General features: G+C 57.1%; 5 protein-coding genes across 5 annotated transcripts; 2 read left to right on the top strand and 3 right to left on the bottom strand.

The window, feature by feature from the left end:
• Nucleotides 1–543: 543 nt before the first annotated feature.
• LTHEOB_12032 (Pheromone precursor protein 1) lies at nucleotides 544–1,316 on the top strand (the record flags this gene model as incomplete). The annotated part of the gene is made up of 2 exons (XM_035508855.1): nucleotides 544–778; nucleotides 832–1,316. The coding sequence occupies 2 exons, from the start codon at nucleotides 544–546 to the stop codon at nucleotides 1,314–1,316; spliced, it is 720 nt and encodes a 239-aa protein (XP_035365445.1).
• A 1,671-nt stretch (nucleotides 1,317–2,987) lies between these two features.
• On the bottom strand, nucleotides 2,988–4,091 carry LTHEOB_12031 (Big1-domain-containing protein; the record flags this gene model as incomplete). The annotated part of the gene is made up of 5 exons (XM_035508854.1): nucleotides 2,988–3,127; nucleotides 3,190–3,426; nucleotides 3,477–3,581; nucleotides 3,634–3,935; nucleotides 3,997–4,091. The coding sequence occupies 5 exons, from the start codon at nucleotides 4,089–4,091 to the stop codon at nucleotides 2,988–2,990; spliced, it is 879 nt and encodes a 292-aa protein (XP_035365444.1).
• Nucleotides 4,092–7,007: 2,916 nt separating this feature from the next.
• Nucleotides 7,008–8,246, top strand: LTHEOB_12030 (Single-stranded nucleic acid binding R3H; the record flags this gene model as incomplete). Its single annotated transcript, XM_035508853.1, has 1 exon — nucleotides 7,008–8,246. One exon carries the CDS (start codon nucleotides 7,008–7,010, stop codon nucleotides 8,244–8,246), a length of 1,239 nt encoding a protein of 412 aa, XP_035365443.1.
• A 1,663-nt stretch (nucleotides 8,247–9,909) lies between these two features.
• Nucleotides 9,910–12,145, bottom strand: LTHEOB_12029 (Pre-mRNA-processing factor 39; the record flags this gene model as incomplete). Its single annotated transcript, XM_035508851.1, has 4 exons — nucleotides 9,910–9,921; nucleotides 9,980–11,294; nucleotides 11,683–12,002; nucleotides 12,080–12,145. 4 exons carry the CDS (start codon nucleotides 12,143–12,145, stop codon nucleotides 9,910–9,912), a joined length of 1,713 nt encoding a protein of 570 aa, XP_035365442.1.
• A 399-nt stretch (nucleotides 12,146–12,544) lies between these two features.
• Nucleotides 12,545–13,681, bottom strand: LTHEOB_12028 (uncharacterized protein; the record flags this gene model as incomplete). The annotated part of the gene is made up of 1 exon (XM_035508850.1): nucleotides 12,545–13,681. The coding sequence occupies one exon, from the start codon at nucleotides 13,679–13,681 to the stop codon at nucleotides 12,545–12,547; it is 1,137 nt and encodes a 378-aa protein (XP_035365441.1).
• Nucleotides 13,682–14,166: the final 485 nt, after the last annotated feature.

The following is a 14,166-nucleotide window of genomic DNA, read 5'->3' as shown; positions in this document are numbered from 1 at the left end:
GACGACACGGCGCCGAGCTTCGGCCCGCAGCCGGACGCCTCGGCCCGGCAGCAACGGGCTGCTGCCTGCTGCACCAATCTCTGCCCTTTCGTTGTCTTACTCGCTCGTCCTCGCAACACCGTCGAGCCGACCTGCGCTAAGCCTGTTCTGGAAATCTTATTGAGCACCTCATCCGGCCAACCTCGCCTCCACCAAAGGAACCTTTGTCGCTGCTGCCATGAAAGGGACCATGAGATGAACTCCATCTCATCTACACAGCGGTGACCGTGCCACGGGCGATGGGCCTTGTCCAGCCATTGGCTCTTCCCACGTGCTGCAGAAAGGCGCTCTCTGCGGGAATGCCATTCCTTTCAAAAGATTTGCTTATTGGCGCCTTATTGAGGGAGGCATCTCCTATTGAGCCTTGTTTATGGAAGGGGGCTCGCCACCACGGTATGCATGTACGATCGATCCTATTTAATCTTGTGCCCGCCAGGCCTACCAACTTCCAACAACCGACCAGGTCATTCATTCTACACGTACATCTTTCACCGACTTTCCAACATGAAGTCCTTTGCTATCCTCTTCGCCTCGGCTGTCGCCGTTGCCGCCACCGCTACCGTCGATTTCCCCCAGGTCAAGCGCGCCGCCGAGGCTGCCGCCATTGCCCTTGCCGCCCCTGAGGCCGAGCCATGCTCCGGCCCTGCCGACCTCTGCACCATGGCCAAGCGTGCCAACGACTTGCTCCTTGAGAAGGTCGGCGACCTCTACTCCAACTACACCACTGAAGGTGATCATGGTAAGTATCTCCCCCGTCTTTAAAAGACATCTCGCTGACTCAAACACTGCTAGACATCTTCGTCGTCAGGCGTGATCCGGACCCGGCCTTCTGTGGCCGTATCCGCGGTCAGCCCTGCCACAAGAAGCGTGAAGCCGAAGCCGACCCTGCCTTCTGTGGCCGCATCCGTGGACAGCCTTGCCACAAAAAACGCGAGGCCGAGGCAGCATTCTGTGGCCGCATCCGCGGTCAGCCCTGTCACAAGAAGCGTGAGGCCGAGGCCGAGGCTGATCCTGCCTTCTGCGGCCGCATCCGCGGCCAGCCTTGCCACAAGAAGCGTGAGGCCATCGCGAAGGCCGAGCCCGCATTTTGCGGTCGTATCCGCGGCCAGCCCTGCCACAAGCTCAAGCGTGCCGCTGAGGCTCTTGCTGACGCCGCTGCGATGCCCGCTTTCTGCGGCCGTATCCGCGGCCAGCCTTGCCACAAGGCCCGCCGCGACCTCGAGGATGTGTCCAACTTCGCCAACGAGCTGGTTGGCTTCGCCGAGGGCAGCGAGTAACCTGCCTTTTAGGAACAACGGATCCCGGAACCAATCACCATCACGATGGCTGCAGTCTTGTTTACTTGAATTTTCCCTCAAACTGAATCAGGCCCAACTCGTTATATTGGGATTCAACTTCCTCGTCCCGGAACGCAGTTCTCCATATCAATTTGTCTTTGCCATCACCATGGCGAAACCCCGGACTCACAGATGAGACCTGGCTTTCCTAGGACGGGGAAGATCCACGGGCGAGGCCGGCGTACATACATCCCATATACTTGGGTGGATAGCGTGACTGGCCTTAGTTTTTTTTCTTTTTCCTTTTTTTTGGAGGAAGGAATCTCATTTTTTCCCCACTCCGCTGTCGTATATTCTATTAGTTCTTGTTCTTAATTTCTGGTATAAGCCGTTCGATTATCGCTGCTTGTGTCTTTTACGTAGCTGCTTTCCGCGAAATGCAACTATAAGTGGTGACCCAAATGGACCGTGTCTTTGCGCCGGCTCTCGCCTAATCGATGCACTTGCCTGGTGATGGGCATTGCCCTCTTATGATTTATGGTGCCTGAGGGAACCGCGAGAACCTTCATGCAGCCCATTCTCGCACGGCTATGTATAGGCAGCTGGTTTTGAACCCACCCCAAGATTTCAGGACAAATAGCATATTATCTCACTTGACCTGTTTGGTCCTGTCAATACCCTCGTCCAAATGGTACGAGGCCAGCGATATCAAGATATGTAGCCTCAGTAGGAAAGGCCAACACCAAAAGACCGGAGAGCAATGTCACTCGACAGAGCTGAGTTGCCGCCGAAAGATAGCGCGAAGACCCGCAGGGCCCTAGAACAAGAGGTAGCTGCTTTATGTATTTCAAAAACGAGAACTTCAACCCACGCGGTTGGAGATCTTTGTTTGGGATAGGCGGGTGAGGTTCAAGTATTTTTTTTTTAACGTGATATATGAGTTTGGTTCAGGTTTGCTCCTGTTACAGGGGGGTATCGCAGCTGAAGGCTAGCGTGAAGAATAGTAAGGCCCTAGTACCTATACCCCAGCTCTTTCTTAGAAAAACAACGTATGTGAGTAGCTGAAGCTATCATCCGGACGTGAGTGTATAACTATTAATTCCACATTTACATCCGGGAGATAGCTTTAACTACCCATGACACAAGCAAAAATCAACGCTAGACATCAGCTGCAAGAGGGGACTGTATTCCAGACAATCACTGCTAATGTGTATGGCAGATCAAGGTTGCTTTGATCTAGCGCTCTGTTCGAGATTTCGGTTCACCATGAGAAATCCAGCAATGAAACAAGCGCAATCACGTGTAGACTCTCGACAGAAACTCAAATTGATTTTGATAACAACGCCAGCGTAAAACGGCAGACCCACAGTCCGCAACCAGATCGTATCGTCCGCCTTGGCAAACCTGCTTGGGAGCTTTCCAATTGTTGCCCAACTTGCGGCTGATGACCATGTGGCAGACGCACACTAAGAATCTTCTGGGCATGTGGCTCATCTCCGTGCCTATGTATACCCCAGTCGTCTGTGAACAGAGTTCATGCATCTATGCCCCGTTCAACCTCCTTGCCTCCCCACAATCGACGCTTTGCTAAAGTCTGCTTTGTACAGGGACCAAAGATGAGCCCATCACTGGAAGAGCTGCAATTGAATAGTCTGATGTCAATCGTATAGATTACTGCTGCTTCTTTTGCGCAGTAGGGCCCATCTCTTTGCTGAAAGCAAAATAGGAGACTTCGAGGCCGGCGACAGCAGTAACGCCGACGTAGAGGATGAGGAAAAGGACAATGCTAACAGAAAGACCCATGAAGATGCCTAGTGGTTCGTAACCAGTCAGAGTGTGGTTCGACAGCGCAAATGCACAGGGCGGCGCTTACCTGGCGAGAGGAACTGATACTTCTCAAAGAGAGCCACATCATCTCCAGTCTTCGCGCGGTCCGACAGAGCACGCTTCATCTCGGTGTGGAGAGGGAATGTGTCGTCCATCTCGTAGCCCTGGACTGGGTGCTGCTGTTTGGGGGGCGGAATCTGGTTGACCACGGGAGGGGTGGTGGTATAGATGACGGTGTAGCTCTTTTCTTGAACGCTTGACATCAAGGCGTCGAGGAACGAGTCTATTGTCGGTCAGATACGGGCTTCTTGGTGAGCATTCGGTTGTAGCTACCGTTCTCAGTGAGCTCGACGGTCCTCTCGGCAGCAGAGGTGGATGGAGCCACGAAGTCGAGCTTGATGACACGCGGAGAAGCATCGCCGAGGGAGATGTAATCATCTGGATGGGCCTGTCAGACCGACGTTCCTCCATAGTGCACGAGCAGACCTACTCGATGCGTCGACGTTCATCCGGGCGGCCTTGCACTGCCTCTGCACATAGTTGGCCACATCGTCGGCGTTGGTCCCGCCGATAACCTCGTTGATGGAGCCGGTGGTGATGGAGGCGTCGGTGTTGCGGAACTTGGAGCGCAGCCAAGGCGCAGACCACTTGTGCTCGAAGTCGGTAGACGAGACGCCAGGCTGGCTGACGACAACGTAGGTTTCGGAGGGACAGCCGGCGAGGAGCTGCTCGACGGACTGGGCGGCGGCAGCGGCGGAGAGGATGTTCTTGCTGGCGAAGTCGGGGATGGCGCTGCGAGGCAGGGTTAGCTAGCTTGCGCAGCTCGCAAGCTCAGGCGGGCAAAGCGACTCACGGGGAGGACGAAACGACGAAGAGCGGGGAGGTGCCTTGGAAGGCGGAGGCGGCGGAGATAGACAGAGCTATCGCGCCAACGGTTCGGAGAGCCATGATGGAAGTAGTCTGGGGTGCTTGTTGCTTGGGATGACCGCAGCGGTCCACCTGCGGTTGCGCTGGCTGCCCGGCCCGTTGTTTTTCCCGGATCGCGGCGATAAGACGGGCTTCCCCGACGCGTGCTCGCAGGCCACCATTGCTAGCGCGACGTCCAGGTCGTAAAACTGAGGCATATACGTCTAGACGGCAGCGGCATGGGCCTTGGTGCCCGGGCAGCCGGTGGCGGCGCAGCTACTGGCTTCGCCACAGCGCCTGCCGGTGATTGAGAGTGACTCAGCGGGCCGTGCGTCATAGGTTGCGCCGCAGCTGCTGCGACTTTTTGGAGCTGAGACCGCCATGATAAGAAAGTGCGTGCCGTTCCAAACCGCAACCGCACTCTCTCCTTCTTCACATTGTTCTAGTGGGCTGTTTTTTTGAAGCCCGCGCCCGCGCGTTCCTCCTTCCACGCTCGACACGCGCGGATAATTTTCAGCCGTTGCTCTACATCTCCCACCTGGATCCCTCCGCAACCCGCTTCAAAAGCAGCTTCCCTCCGCCTCGCCCGCTATGTCTGCTGAGGTCGCACCCACGCCTCAAGCCCCATCGTCGAACGGCGCGCCCAGGGGCCATCGCAACCGAAAGAGGCCCCAGCGAGGCGGCGCCCAGGCAAATGCCGAGCAACCGAACAACGACCAAACACCTGGGCCATCCGCCTCTCGGGGCAGAGGCGGCCGTGGAAGGGGCGGCCGGGGTGGACGGGCGAGGGACGCAACCCCGGCTTTGAGACCAGCCTCGGGAGCACCAAGCCCCCAGCCATCTTCGACAGATACATCGCCGGCTCCAGCGGCGAGCAACAGCAACGATGCCAGTCAGTCCAGACGTGGTCGTAGAGGCGGCCGCGGCGGTGGCGGCGCAGCCAGGGCAACTGCCGGGAGGCAAATCGTCAGGACATTTCAGGGAAGGCAGTTTGGTGGTCAACTGACATCGTCGGAAGACGTCCCTTCGACGCATTCTCCTCAGCTACAGGCAGACGCTCTGGAATTCACCCCAAGCCAGACGGCCACTCCCAAGCCCCCGAAGGGCCTGCAGCAGCCTCGCAAACGCCGCGCCTCACGATCCACCGCTCCGGACATTGCTACCCGCGTCCACGAAGACATCGACAATGGTCTCTACGAATGTGCCATTTGCACAAACGAAGTCCAGAGGAACTCAAAGAGCTGGTCTTGCCGGACATGCTGGACTGTCTTTCATCTTGGCTGTATCAAGAAGTGGGCTTCGAACGAGGGCTCTGCAGCAGCCCGCCAACAAGCGCAATCCGGCGATCTTCCACCTCCTCGCCAGTGGAGGTGCCCGGGCTGCAACTTACCCCAAGATGATCTACCGAAAACTTTCACATGCTGGTGCGAGAAGGAAGTCGATCCCAAGCCCCTTCCTGGGTTGCCGCCTTTCTCTTGCGGCAACACGTGCTCGAGAGATCGTGTGTTGCCGAAGAAATGCCCGCATCCATGCCCTGAGTTATGCCATGCTGGACCCTGTCCACCATGCACTCAAATGGGACCAGCCCAGCTCTGTTTTTGCGGCAAAGAATCGAAGACCAGGAAATGTCTCGACACTGACTATGACAGCGGTTGGAGCTGCAGGCAGGTTTGTGGCGAGCTCATGCCCTGCGGTGAGCACTTCTGCGAGCGAGCGTGTCACGAGGGGCTTTGCGGTGCTTGCGAAGTCCGCGTAGAGGCTCGGTGCTACTGTGGTCAGGTCGAGAAGATGATTTTGTGTTGCGACAAGAACGACGAGAAGGACAGCCAACGCACCCACAAGAGCGAGACGGGAGAAGAGGCTGTTGACTCGTGGACCGGACTTTTCGAGTGCGCTAACATTTGTTACCGATACTTCGATTGCGGAAAACATCAGTGTGAACAGACATGCCATCCGCAGGAAGCGAAGCCGACCCACTGCCCCCGCTCTCCAGACCTAATTACGCACTGCGGCTGTGGGAAGACCCCTCTCACAGACATCACCGCAGAGGCACGGACCGACTGCGATGACCGCATACCCAGCTGCGATAAGCCCTGCCTTAAGACACTGGCATGCCGTCACCCTTGTCGTCAAGTCTGCCATTCCGGTGACTGTCTGCCCTGCACGATGACGGTCCCCATCTCATGCCGCTGTGGAAGAACCTCGCTCAAGACTGTTTGCCACCAAGGGGTGGAGGAGAAGCCCCAGTGCATGAGAACATGCCGCGTCACCCTCAATTGTGGACGTCATGAATGCGGCGAGCGATGCTGCCCCGGGGAGTCCAAGGCTGCGCAACGCGCTGCCAACCGCAGAAAGCCTCGACCGCTCGATGCCGCCCCTCAGGTCCGGGAGGACAACTTCGAAGCCGAACACATCTGCACGCGTCCTTGTGGTCGTCTCTTAAAGTGCGGCAACCATCATTGTCAGGAACTATGTCATAAAGGACCCTGCGGCAGCTGTCGTGAAGCCATCTTCGATGAAATCAGCTGCAGTTGTGGCAGAACCGTTCTACAGCCTCCTCTGCCGTGCGGCACCAAGCCACCCCCGTGTCGCTTCCAATGCGAGCGCCCGAAGGCTTGCGGACATCCGCAAGTCGCGCACAACTGCCACCAGGATGACGAAGATTGCCCAAAGTGCCCCTTTCTTGTCGTCAAGCCATGCTTATGCGAGAAGAACCAGCTCAAGAACCAGCCCTGTTGGCTGGCGGAGCCGCGGTGCGGGGAAATCTGTGGCAAAAAACTCAAGTGTGGTGCCCACCGCTGCCGCAAGACCTGCCACAAACCTGGAGAATGTGAGGACGTCGGGGCATCTTGCAAGCAGGCTTGCGGAAAGGAAAAGGTGTGCTGTGGTCATCCTTGCTCGAATCAGTGCCATTCACCTTACGCGTGTGACGAGAGCAAGCCCTGCCAGTACAAGATCATGATCACTTGCCCATGTCAGCACAACAAACAAGAAGCGAAATGCTTGGCCACCAAAGACAGTGAAGGGAGCCTGAAGAAGTCGCTGAAATGCGATGACGAATGTGCGAGGCTTGAGCGTAACCGCAAGCTTGCCTTGGCTCTCAATGTGGATCCCGAAGCCCACAAAGATGACCATATCCCTTACTCGGCAGAGACGCTCTCTCTATATCAACAAAACGTCCAATGGGCTCAAACACAGGAAAGGGAGTTCCGCGTTTTTGCTACTAGCCCCGAGGAGAAAAGGCTTCGGTTCAAGCCCATGCCTGCCCAGCAGCGTGCATTCATCCATGCTTTGGCTGAAGACTTTGGTCTGGACTCGGAGAGCATGGACCCTGACCCTCACCGCCATGTAGTGATCTACAAGACCCCAAGATTCGTCTCGGCACCGACGAAGACTGTAGGCGAGTGCGTCCGCATCCGCTACAACCAACGCGCAGCCACTGCCACGGCCCCGGCTGCTGCTACCGATGCAACAAAGAAGCTCAAGGCTAGCAATGTCGTCGGCGATCCGTACAACGGCTTCCTGCTAACGAACTCTCGATTCGCTCTTACCATCGAAGAACTGCGCGCCGCCATCCGCCCTGTCACTGACTCCGCACCAGCGGTCCAGTTCGACATCTCTTTCCTTCCCAGTGACGAGGTCGTCCTGAAAGCCAGTGCCGCCCTCTCGGAACGCGACCTGGAGGCCACTCTCAAGCACATCAAGGCAGGCCTCGCCCGCGAGATCCGCTCACACGCCCTTGGAAGTATCCAGCTCTGTCGGCTGGACGCCAGCCTGAACATCCTCCGTCGCGAGATGGACAGCGCCGCCAATGGTGGGTGGAGTCAGGTTGCAGCCAAAGCGGCAGCGCCAGCAAGGATGCGTCCGCAGCAGACTACAAGAGCCGGTTCAAACAGCTTTACCGTATTAAGCCTAAGCAACAAGAGTAAGGAGAGCAGAGAGAAGAACAAGAAGAAGGCGGTTGAAGAGGCGGTTGATGATTGGGAGGCGGCGGAGGCCATGGAAGAAGAAAAGGAGAGGCTGGAGAGTGGACATGCTAGCAAGGTGGCTAGTGGTGCAGTTACAGAGGATGAGGCGGAGGGGACACATGCCGTGGCGGAGAATGACATGAAAGTCGAGACTCCCGGTTCTGGTGAGGAGGACATGGGTCCTGCAGAGGGGGTTGAGATCAAAGCTGAGGAAACTGCCACAATTTAAGCCGTTGCAAGGCGATGGTCTGGGGTATGGTATAGATGTTAGTAGTCTACTATCACTTGAACATCTATATAGGCCTTGAAGAATTCTTTATTCTCAGTTTCTTCCACGACGGAGATGCTACAGGTGCTGAATAGTGTTTATGGTTCTACATTCACACACTTCGCACGACTTAAGCGCGAGTATATACAGTCCCCTCTCGCAGCCGATGGCTAGCGTGGATTTGTTTTTTGCTCATGTCATGGGTAGCTGAAGCTATCGTCCGGACGTGAATGTATAATTATTAATTCCACATTTACATCTGTACGATAGTTTCAGCTACCCACCTATATTATATTTATAAGAAAGAGCTGAGGCATAGCTACGCCTGGGGCTTGCTATTCTTCATGCTAGCTATCGGGTGCGAGAGAGGACTGTCTATCGAGACTCTCTTCCAGACACGTGGCGTCGTCCATTACCACCTCCCACCTTCCTACTATCCCAGCTTGCAGCACTAGGGGTGGTGGTCTGTCTGCTTGATGAATACGTTGGCGTTCTCTAGCCTCCCTTACCCTTTCTGGGCCTATATGTGTGTTTAATACTAGCTGTGAAGTTAGGAGCCAGCCTCGCCACATGGAAGCAAACAGTGCATGCATGCTGCTACGTCAATACTGGACGGACAACACACCTGACTGTAATACTAAAAACCTTCTGCGGCTAGAAATATGTAAGGAGACTGGATAGTAGACAAACTCTGGTGGGGGGGGGGGGGGGGGGGGGGGGGGGGGGGGGGGGGGGGGACGAAGAGAAATTAAGTGAATTGGGGGTTTTAGGCTGAAAGGATCTCTAAGCTCTTTCGCCCGGAAGACATATGGCCAATGGAGCTCAGTAACCATAACTAATATGGAGTCGAATATAATAAAACGATACCAACATCATCAGATCTATTATATTGTTGCTTTAAACCTAAGTGCACCACCGGCTTTCCAAGATTAAACGACGCTAACACTTTTTTTTTCACTGCTTGATGCTGTCATCTCTTTTACCTAGTCTAACTTTTCACAGTTGGTACATTTCCTATCCTACTTAAGAGAGCAAGATACTTTTCTTTTTTGTTTAAAAAAAAAAGCCACTCGCTCCATTTTGCGTTGTCTTCGAATGTTCATCTGCCATGGATTTCATGCACGAATGCAAGGCAAAACCTTCATGAAGCAGTCAAATAAAGCCTTTAGGCCCTCCACAAGGACGTCTACGCCAAAGCCGACTCCGCTGTCCGATAAAGGAAGAGGATGTGGGGAAGTTGGAAATAAGACAAAAGGGCAACCAACCATCGAACCCACCCAAATTGAAAAGACGCAGGTCTCTTCATGCATTTTCTCTTTTACTCCGGTTCGAAGAAAGGAAGAGAAATCGACAAGCCAAAAGAGCGATGAAAACAAGAAGGATGCAAGAAGCCATTCACAAAAGCCATTTTCGAAGAACGCCGTCGTCCATGGTTGTGGGTTGCTGGAGTGGTTCGATGTTATCAAAGCGCATGGCTTATTTGCAGAACTCGTGCAAGTTTGCGAGTCGGCGCTGTGCTCGATTGGGGACTAGAAAAGGGGAAACACGCTTGGAACAACTTCGAGTGAGAAAAGGTCGCGAAGACTGTGAAGGCCGGTATCAGACTGAAAAAAAAAAACACGGTCTATCGGAGGGCCTGCGTATTGTTAGAATTCTCAGTGGCTAACGATATAGGAGTTGTGATTGAGTCTCACCAAGCTGTTCAACGTCAGCTGTTGTTGCTTGCCGAAGACGCCCATGAGCTCAGGAACAGCGTCCTCCTTCTGACTCGCTGCAGCGTGGGAGGAACCCCCTAGAAGCGATGGGCCGGCTCCCTCAGCAACTTGGTCTAGGCGGAAGAACTCCTTGGCCATGTGCTCGTCGCCATTCTCCATAAGATAAATCATGAAGTCGTATGTGAGCTGCCTGATCTCTTCTTGTGACAGCTTGCTCTTCTGAGCAATCATGTTGTGGACCTGCCTGATCGTCTCGGTCTGCTCCGGCTGCGTCGCGTCGGTAGTCGGTTGCGCCATTTCGAACTTGAGATAATCCTCCCAGAACTCACGGACACCGAGGTAAGCCTGGGAATTGCTCTGGAAGAGCTGGCGAGCGCCTGCCGCATCACCCTTGGACTTCCAGAGCAGCCCGGCCCATTTGGCGACAAGTGCGCCCTTGGCACTGTTGCTGGCCTCAGGTGATTCGACCTGCTCCCGGTAGACCTTGATGGCAGCATCGACACCATCCTGTCGCTTGGCAAGGTTTGCCCAGGATACAACCGTCTCAACATGACCGGGGAGATTGAACAAGATTGCCTCGTGTATCGCGTGCGCAATGTCGACGCGGCCAGTCATTTCCTCGAAGAGGGCGTAATGAAGCCGGACGGTCGGACGGGCGATGGGGACATACAAACAACTGGCACGCATGTAGATGTTGCGCGACTCCTCCTGGTGACCTTCCTGCTTGTTCATCCAACGGGCGTAGCGTAGCCAAAACCTGTCCTCATACGCACACGTGACAAGGCACCTTTCGTACAAGAACTGGGTTCGCTCAAAGCCGCCCTCAACCTCTTCAAAATCCAAGTACTTGTCCCAGTTGAGCAACTGAGCCTCATCAAGTTCAGTGACGTGGAAGTATGGGCGCTTGATCTCCTGCTCATAGGTCCAGCGCCGAGTCGTTTCCGTCTGGGTCTTGTGGAAGATCTCCAGATGATAGGCGTCGATCCGGGCGCGCAGGTCACGTTCGACTTCAATCTCGGTCTTGGCGCTTGAGGCTGGATCCATCATGAGCTCGCTGCGGAACTGGGTGAGCATGTCGGCAGGAACGAGCTCGGTGACGGGGCGAGTCTGAGCAAGCTGGCGGAAGCGCTCAAAATAACGAGCATACTGATGCATTGGGATGGCGATGATGCGCTGGAGGATGGCGAAAATCCTGTCGATGGATTCAAGGCGTTCTTCAAACTCCAAGTATTTGTCCCAGAAGGGATGAGCGAGGAAGTCTAGGCCGACGCATGCGGCGCCGCGCTCGAAGAGTCTGGGAACGAGGGTCAGCTTGCTCCGCGCCGAATGTACGCGGGGAAAGACGGAGCGGGTAGGGCAGCAAACAAGTTCAGTGTGAATTTTCGAGAGCACGGTTAGGGTGATCCAAATTCATGCGAGATCGGTGGAGGGAATGCTTCTGCTCAGCTGCCACTCGCGGCAGTTTCCAAAGACAAGACAAGGAAAGCGTCTGAAGACACAGCGTGAGAGGTCGCAACAGTCGTCGAGGTTGGCACTGAGGTCTCACCAAGCTCCAAGCTACGCCCAGGCCGAGGAGGAATGGGAGGATGACCGGAGGTCGGCAGTCGGCACAAGGCCGGCGAGACGGCCGTGGGAGCTGAATGTTGAGTACGGGGAAGGAAAGGCCAGCCGCTGATACTTACTCTCGAATCACGTCGGAGTCGTGATTGGTCTCGACCTTGAAGCCGCAGTAGTTGGCCCATAGGTCGACGGAGCTGGCAATGCTGGCAACGCCGCGCTCGTAGACCATCTCGGCGGCCTCGGTGCCGGCGATCGAGAATTCCAGGTCAGCGTACTTCTTCCAGTATCCAAAGAACAGCGGGAAGCGAGCGAGGAAGCGGTCGTAGATGGCGCGGGTCGCGGCGATGGCGTTGGGGCTCGAGTTGCGGTTCAAGCCTCCCTCGAGGCCCTCGGCGGAGCGGACGAGCTTCTCCCACGTCTCGAAGTCGTCAAAGTTGTCGAGCTGCAGGCACCAGCACTAAATTCAGCTCACCGACACTTTCCAGCGCGATGCGGAGGCCGGGGGGAGAGGGGACCTACGACTTCAAGGTTCAACTTCTTGAGCTCGGCGTACTCCTCGCCGTCAAGGAAGTTCAGGTCCGCCATGGCGTCCGGCTGTGCGCAGAGCGTCGGAGGGTGGCGCGCGATGGGGAGGGTGCAAGGGCGAGGACGCGGTTGCTGAGGTTGCGAGGTTGGAAGAACAGCAGGGTGATGTCGGGGCGTTGGCCGGGGCGACTCGAAGATGGCGGCAAAGCTCGAAGTTGCAGCAGAGCCGCACGGACTCGCGGGGGCCCAAGCCGCAGCTCCCTTGCCCGCCGCGCAATCTTCCGAACTGCCTCACGTTGATGCTGTGCAGCTCAGTCCGCCGGGAAAAAAACGAAAAAAGGTATCCATTTGAAGCCTACGTGGACATCGACACAGTCCGGAGAATGGTATATGTAGCTATCCGCCAGTGCGCTCCAAACGCCCGCCCTCCGATGATCGCATTGCTCTCATTCCTCTTCGTCACGAGGCCTTCTGGTCTTTCGCGTACTTCACTGTATCGCTCGCCGCGAACGAGAACGGACTCTTGGACATGTCCGGGCTGCGCGGGCTGATGGGCAGCGCGAACAAGTCGTCTTCGTGGTCGTCGTCCTCCGCCGGCGGGCCTGCTGGCACCACGAACCCCCCAGCAAATGCGTTCAGCGAGCCCATGCCCGCCGCCTGCTGCTGCTGCGCAAGGATCTCTGGTGGCGGCACTGCGGCCGCCACCCTCCGCGGCGCATCGTGCGCCGGCTGATTTTGCGCTGGCTGAGCGGCCAGCACGGCGGGATTCTCCTTGAACGCAGCGAACGACGACACGGCCACGTCCGACGACTCGGGCGACAGCGGGCCAGCGGGCGCCGGGCCCTCGTTTCTGGCGCTGCCCTCGCGCGCTGCCAGCTCCTTCTCGCTCGTCCCGATCTTCAGTCCCTTCAGCTTATCCATCAGGCGGCCACCTCCGGGGGACCGCGGGCTGCTCGGGCTGACCGGGTTGTCGTTCTTGGGCAGGCTGATGCTGGGCCGCGACGACACGCCGAAGTTCTGCTCGATCCACTCTTTCTCTTGCATGGCCATGACGAAGGCGATGCCCTCGACGTTGGTGCGCGCTTCGGCATCGATCTCCTTCTGCAGCGCCTGCAGCCGGCGCTTTGCCCAGATGGTGTGCAGCACGCCCTTCTTGCCCGCCTGCCGCGCGGTGGCGCCCAGCTCTGGGGGGAAGATGGCGGGCAGTGAGTTGGTGCGCCAGGTGACGGCGGGCTTGGAGGCGTCGGCCGGGCGGTGGGTGAGGGTGACGGTGGGCGGGACGGGCACGCCGGGCGGTAGGAGGAAGTACAGGCGGTTGATGTCGCTGCTCGTCTGGTCGTCGGCGGGCAGCACGGTGCTCTTACCTTCCCACGAGATGTGCCAGTCGCCGCGGTTGCTGCGCGTCGCGTCGTCATCCTCCCACTCGACCATCAGGATCTTGGTGCCCTCCTGGCCGTGGCCGGCCTCGAACTCGAAGCGCACCAGCGCGTTGGAGTTGGACAGGCTCGGCGACTCGACCTCGTCCTTGAAGCTGCCATCGGCGGCCGACGTGTCGACGGGGTTGAAGGGCGGCGGGGTGGGCGACGCTTGCGCCATTGCGAAGCCGGAGACGCAGCGCGGGCGGAGCGATGCGGAGTGGTGCTCGGTTTGGTCCGGCGGCGTGGACGGAGAGGTTGTGGCTGGTGGTATTCCCAATCCCAAGGGGCGCTGCAAAGAAGGGCGACTCGGTCTCTGGAGGTTACTAGGCGCGAACAAGCCGTGCCATCTCTCTCGCCGAAGCAACAGTCCCCGTCTGATTTCTTGGTGGATTTCTATTTTTGGCAATGCTCCGTCTTATGCTTGGCCCGTGCCGCTCATGCGTAGTCAGCCGCGCCGAGCACCAGCGACGCTGTAACATAGTCGAGATTGGGCAATTTTATATCTCCGCCGCCGGCCGCGCCGCCAATGCGCCGCGCGCCCTGGAGCAGCGCCGTGGGCAGGCAGCGTCGAGAGGCGCAAGGAGAGCCCGCAAGCCGGGCCGATGGGTCCAAGGGCTGCCTCCGGCTGCCTCCAGCAAAAAGCCGGCCCAATCACCGCCGCGC

This window comes from Lasiodiplodia theobromae (assembly GCF_012971845.1).
Source record: "Lasiodiplodia theobromae strain AM2As chromosome Unknown scaffold_56, whole genome shotgun sequence".
Lineage (NCBI taxonomy): Eukaryota > Fungi > Ascomycota > Dothideomycetes > Botryosphaeriales > Botryosphaeriaceae > Lasiodiplodia > Lasiodiplodia theobromae.
This window is presented reverse-complemented; position numbering and strand designations above follow the sequence as displayed.